This window comes from Lepisma saccharinum, chromosome 5 (assembly GCF_977018435.1).
Source record: "Lepisma saccharinum chromosome 5, izLepSacc3.1, whole genome shotgun sequence".
NCBI classification, from domain to species: Eukaryota; Metazoa; Arthropoda; class Insecta; order Zygentoma; family Lepismatidae; genus Lepisma; species Lepisma saccharinum.
In genome coordinates, this window is record NC_139233.1 from 51,367,302 (window position 1) to 51,373,618 (window position 6,317).

Sequence of the window (6,317 nt, forward strand, 5' to 3'; positions counted from 1 at the left end):
TTCTATGTAATTGAAAACTATGCCGCTTCGTTCTCTGGCAAATTTCAGTTATACTGCCTCTATGTTGCTGCATTATATATGTGCGCGCACACACACACACACACACACTCAGACAGAGAGAGAGAGAGAGAGAGAGAGAGAGTGTTCAGTAAGTAAAAGTACATTACGTGTAATATTTAACCAAGAGCACCTCGAAGCCTTACGTAGTTTGAAAGGTAATCTCAAAATGTTTTCTTTTTCCCGCGCTTGCAAAACGTCAGCACTCATTGGATTTCGCGCGTGCGTGCGCGAACAGAACTGAATTTTTGAAGAGACTCCGCAGCAGAAGGCGTGGTGTGTTCTTGTGTTCGTGACCTTCCTGATCTACGACATTGCATTTGTGCTGCAATCCGAAATGTGACTCCAGTAATGCTGAACAACACATGGGCGGAGCTTGAATACAGGTTGGATATCTGTAGAGCAACTAATGGTGCTCATATTGAGGTGCACTAGGCATGTAAAAAAACTTTTTGAGTTACTCTATAGGTAGAAGAAAACTCTACGGGAATATCTTAAAAAACTTACAACTTATAAAATTTTCTTTTATTGTACTTTTAAGCCGGACACACTGTATATATATGTCAGTGCCGTGGCGTGTATGTAGCCAGTGTTACCGCAGGTAACAGCAAAATGTAAAGAATTAAAAAGTTGTTTCAATAAAATAGCAACATTGTTAAATACGTTAATGAACACCGTTGCCGTCGAGTAGATATTGCCTAGGACATTTTTTCTGCAGCCGACAGAAGCGAAGAGGGAGGCCGTTCCGCTACCCTGAAGAGGCAACAAGGGAGAAGAGGGCGCCAATGCAAGGAAAGAGTGGGGAAGGACTTTATGGGGTTATTCATATGCCTGTTAAGGGGCCCTGTTGCCGGTCAGACCTACCGGGGCAGGCAGTGTTGTCACATCGGATTGGCAGAAAAGAGCTAAATCCATCCTAAAATAGGAATGCAATTTCTGTGAAGCAACTTAAAGCCAAGACTGGATTGAACTATAACTGAGGCCAGTTAGGTAATAGACGAGAATATAGTTCCTTGGTGTGATTCGTGATTTGGACAAACCTTGCTCCAAAAGACTAAGTTGGCAACAGTAGTACGTACAGCTGGGTTTCCCTTCCACGAAGGAGAGGAGTTCTGTCGTCTGCTACAGTGCTCACCACACAAACGTCAAACTGACCCGAGAAAAGTGTGGTTCTTCTTCTTCCCCTTCGCACCTCATTTCAAAGAAACGGAGACAGATGAAGAATTGACAAAGGTCTACCACTATTCATTGGATTTTTGTGGTAACTGTCTCATGAGTGGTAGTTCATTCTAGAATTGTTTGTGGCTAAATCAATGTGCTGATTGCAAAAAAAGAACGAAGTGAACAAATATCTAGCTCGAAGACATGTTTTCTTTGCCGAAGGGGGGGGGGGGTAATAACGTGTAGCAGGCATAATTGTCGTACTGATTGATAGCCGGTAACACTTTTTAAAAAGTCACGCCACGCCACTGATATATGTATAGATATATATACATACATATATACACACACACATATATGCGCGCAAAACAGTGAGATAAAATGAGATTTTTCTTTCCCGTTAAATTTTCATCAGGGCCTTTGCCCCTCTAACCCTAATCAGATGGTCTGCGCACGCCTATGAGTAGTGTGTGTTCAGATCTAGTCCCTTCTCTCTCCACTTATAATTGATTTATATTGCTACATTAAGTTATGAAACTATACAAAGCTCTTTTCTATATACTTACTGGGTTTTTGTATTTTTGTTCTTGGCTTCAGTTGAACAAAATTGACAGAAAATTATTATATAAATTTGTTCAAATAACGATTGATTGATTTAGTTTATTTTACGTCGCTTTTCTGCCATTTTTAGGTTAACTAATCTCGAAGACGAGGATGAGTGATGATACGATGAAATTGATGCACGGACACCCCAGGTCCCGGCTGGGATTCGTACCCGGGACCCCTGGCACCGTAGCAAGCTGTGCTCACCACTATGCCACTCCAAATGTCGGCTTCAAATGATGATTTTTCCATTTTGTCTCCAAAGCATTATATTTCCTGCTTGTCATTGTGGCTGAAGAGACACATGAAGAGGGGTAAAAACGGATGGGAAAAATTACTAGATCGAAAGAGAGAAAGGAAAAGGACACAAAGAGAAAGATATGTAGAACACAGGAGAAAAGAATATAGAAAGGTAGAATAAAGAAAGAGGCAGAGAAAAGAGTGCGGGAATAGAAAGAACGAAAAAGAGGAACAGAGGAAGAAAGATTGATTGATTTGATTTTGCTGTTTTAAGTCCACTTTATGCACAGCAAGGCCCATTGATTACAAGGCGACGACGCTACAGAGAGGAAGAAAGAGAAACAGACAAAGAAAAGCGAGAGAAGAAATAAACAGAAAGGGGGAGAAACAGATAACAAAGGTACAGAATAAAAAGAAAATACAAGCAGAAAAAGGAAGAGTGAAACATAGAGATACGAAGGGAGGAATGAAGAAAGAGCATTAGAGAGAATTTATGCAGCCACGACCACCGAAACAGCGTCACGTGAAAATGTTTCGTGTCCACCCTTGAGGACAACCAACTTAAAATTATCTGACGATGCCACTGCTAGACGTATGGACATCTACTACACCAAAGCGTCTGAAAATAGGTTCCTGCAAAAGTTTTCTCACTCCCCATCGCTTACTGTAATCTAACTAAATATTAATACATTACTGACCATAACATTCCGTGTTTAAATTTCAGGGGAATCCGACTGCTCCAACTTTGGGAAGGGAATATGGCTGAGAAGCGATTGCATGATGCTGTGGACATCAACAACAATCAGGCTATGGAGATGGACGAAGGTGAGTGGAAACCAGTTGTTTCATCCTAACGTTTTTAGCACCCTCGTTTGGAGGCGTGATCTTTTTATCAAGTCTGTCCTATTTTGCCATCATTTGCTGGATTAGCCACGCCTTTTTAAAAATACAGACAGGGCAGGTCCAATAGGAATTAGAAACCCCAAAACAACACGTCTTAGGTATGTCTCTAGTTCTTAGAAACTAGAGCCACTATTTCTAGAAAACAAAAATCCACGAGTGGTAAATTCACAATATTCAGGTAGACTAATCGGGACTCGACCTACAGTTAAAAATGGAGTATGAACCAATTTCTGGCCTGTCGGAAATCGAACCCGGGTCTCCGTGATTACGCTGCGATAACTTGTAGACCACAAACATTTTCTAGTTTGGATTTTATTCAGTTGCCCGTACTTCTCAGATTTATTTTGTCAGTTTTCTTGCAGGTTATGTGGTCGTCCATAAATACTAAAAATATGCATATTCGTATGAATAAATTGGCTTGCTTTTCAGTGTAATTTTCAAAAATAAATACTGGAATAGAAATGAAACTTTGTGCTACTTTTCCACATGTCAAAAATACCATTTGTTATCAGTACATAAAAATCAAGATTTAAGTCTACTAGGCTAATGGGACCTGGGCCTTCAGCTTAAAGTGGGATCCGAACCACTGTCTCTCTCCACCGGGTATCGAACTTGAGACCCTTCATTACAAGGCGACGACATTACCACTAAACCGTCGGGAAGGCTCTATGTTGTCAGTACATGTAATTGTACTATGTTTACTTCAAAATATATCTCTAGAACTTCATGCTCCTCCAGCTAATGGCACCTTCTAGCCTCTCGAGGGGTCATTTACTGCAGTTGTCTACTGTTTAGCTGTTGTTGACACACATGCCCCTCCCTCCTATAAACCAATTTTCAGTCTTGAGGCTTCTTTACATGCATTTTAGCTTACATTAAGAAATTATGCATTTTCAGCAAAGTTCTAAGTTTTCTCTTCCATTTTCATAAATGCGAGTTTATCTTGCCCGCAGGTGATGCAGACGACAACCCTGAGAAAAGGTTCCGGGCCCAAGCTGACGAAGATGGCATGCTACTGAAGGTAGATTTTAATCGTAAACTATAAATATAAAACTTATTCTGGAAAATAAAATGTGCAGTAGTAAAATATTATTTTGATTCGTATGAATTAAATTTTATCACAAAGTAATGTTAATTAGAAGGATGGCACATTGAGAAAACAAAAACATGGGGTCGGGCCACTGATAAAACTTAATAGAAATAATAATGATAATAATTATTACCACGGTCATAATTGTAATTTTACAATAAAAACTATTATAAGTTATTATTATTATATAAATGGAGAGACTTTGCTACTTGATCCACTGTATGAATGAATATCCAACACAAGTGTTGTCCATTATTTTTCTTACATTTTGTACAGTTAGTGTACTGAAATTCATAGTTATTGTATTTTGTTATTAACTTTTACTCATTCTGTTAAAAAATAGCTTTAAAAGTTATGGCCAAATTTTACTCAAAGTTTACAGTGTGTGCACTCTCACAAAGAAAACTATACATTTTGAGAGCTGTGGATCCATTAATTCTTTGGATTAAATGGTGGAATATAAAAATATAACCTGAATCCTCCATTATACACTAAACTTTCTTCTATCTAATGTTTAATCCTGCTAAGGAAGTAAAATTAATTACCACTATACACTATTTAAATTAGATATTTGTATGATTTTGGGGGAGGCTTCAGCACCCTTAGCCCTCACCCTGGCTACTTGCCTGCAAGAATGCAAATTCAGTGGTCACCAAATAATTAGGCTTTTTCTAATACCACCCCTAGTTCCGGATTAATCAAAATCGTTTGTAGAAATCATAGGTGTGAGTTGAGTTACTGATAACTGACTATGTAGATACCATCTTAACCAAATGGTGTTTATGGTAGATATTTTGGATCAACCTACCAAACATTTTGGTGAAAATGTCTGAGATCTGAGGCTACAAATGTTAAGATTTTTTTTTTAGACACATTCCGATATGGCTCAATTCTTTAAAAACTGAAATTTTATTCCACCACAGCCCGACGATCCAGATTTCAATGATGATAAGACCTGGTGCAAGGTATGGGACACCATAAAATGTCCCATATGTTTGGACGTCTGCAACCCGCCTATCCACCAGTGCCAAAGAGGCCACAACATATGCAACAGCTGCAAGGTGGAGGTGCAAGCCTGCCCCCTGTGTGGGAACAGGTACTCGGAAACCCGAAACTTTGCGGTGGAGGACCTGATAAACACTATTCCCCTGCCCTGCAGGTACAGGGTCGAAGGGTGCACCTTCAAGGGAGACCAACAGAAGAAGGAGGAACATGAAAAGACATGCGAGTGCCAGCCCTACAACTGCCCAGCCGAAAAGTGCGGTGCATCCGTAAGTGAAGACGACATCATCAACCACCTGGTCACTCAGCACAATTGGAAGTTATTAAATGTAACAAACAACGTGAAGGATGGTGAGTACGAGGACATGTTGACAGTTCGGATTCCGCCACCAGAGAATGGAAGCTACAACTGCGTCCTGCAGATCCTCGAGATAGAGCAGTGGGGAGTGTTTCTGCTAGTCGCTTCCATTGATACCAACGAGACTGTTACCTGGGTGATGCAGACCATAGCTTCAAAGTCTCGGGCGAAGAACTATGAGTACGAGATGAAGTTCTGCAGCCTCGAGGAACAACGGAGGAAGGTTGAATATGCTGGATATGTTTCGTCCCTGCTGTCGACTGTCGACTCTGTGATCAAGGAAGGGTCGTGTCTCAAGACCATGGCAATGTTACTGCGTGCAACTTGCCCCCCAGAGGAGGACGGGAGATGCAAAATGTGTCTGAAAATTAGGAAAGTCGCCTGACTCTCTTCCCATGGATCGATGTTTCAAAATCTCAATTTCAGTAATAATTTGTTATTAGTTATTGACAATTCCAAATTTTTGTTCAGTATGAGAGTTTCAGTCAATTTTCTTGTTTTGGAAAAATATTGAAAAGGATGTTTTGATTACACTTACAATGCTAAAGTAACTCTACAAATGTGATATACGTAGTTAAATTGTAGCTCAGTTCAAATTAACTTGTTGCTTCTCAGATTTAAATTGCATGTGTCTATGCAACTGAGGAATAAAAGCTAAACCATTAATTATTTTAATCATTTTAAGATCTAATTAAACAATAAAGTTAAAATTTGTGGTTACAAAGCTTCGAGATAACATGAAAATTGAATTTTGAAAAACAAACCTCGAAGTTCAATATAAAGCAGAGCTACACTCCAACATTAGAAATCATCTCGTTAATATTTGCTGTGTAATTGTGTAAAATGAATACATGATTCACCAAATCTTTTAATAAAAAAAAAAAATGATTTGACGTAATATAA

The 6,317-nt window shown here is 39.3% G+C and overlaps 1 protein-coding gene across 4 annotated transcripts in view; it reads left to right on the plus strand.

Annotated features, from left to right (window-relative positions):
* The window catches only part of LOC145988362 (E3 ubiquitin-protein ligase SIAH1B-like), a 50,902-nt gene extending 44,835 nt beyond the window's left edge, over nucleotides 1-6,067 (plus strand). For 3 of the 4 annotated variants that reach the window (XM_083123238.1, XM_083123241.1, XM_083123240.1), the window contains exons 2-4: nucleotides 2,786-2,886; nucleotides 3,918-3,985; nucleotides 4,978-6,067. In XM_083123238.1, the coding sequence (XP_082979364.1) occupies nucleotides 2,786-2,886; nucleotides 3,918-3,985; nucleotides 4,978-5,799 (991 nt within the window). In that variant the 3' untranslated portion in view covers nucleotides 5,800-6,067. Of the gene's footprint in view, nucleotides 1-260; nucleotides 444-2,785; nucleotides 2,887-3,917; nucleotides 3,986-4,977 lie in introns of all 4 variants that reach the window. The other variant, XM_083123239.1, reaches the window with a different exon arrangement.
* The last annotated feature ends 250 nt before the right edge of the window (nucleotides 6,068-6,317 follow it).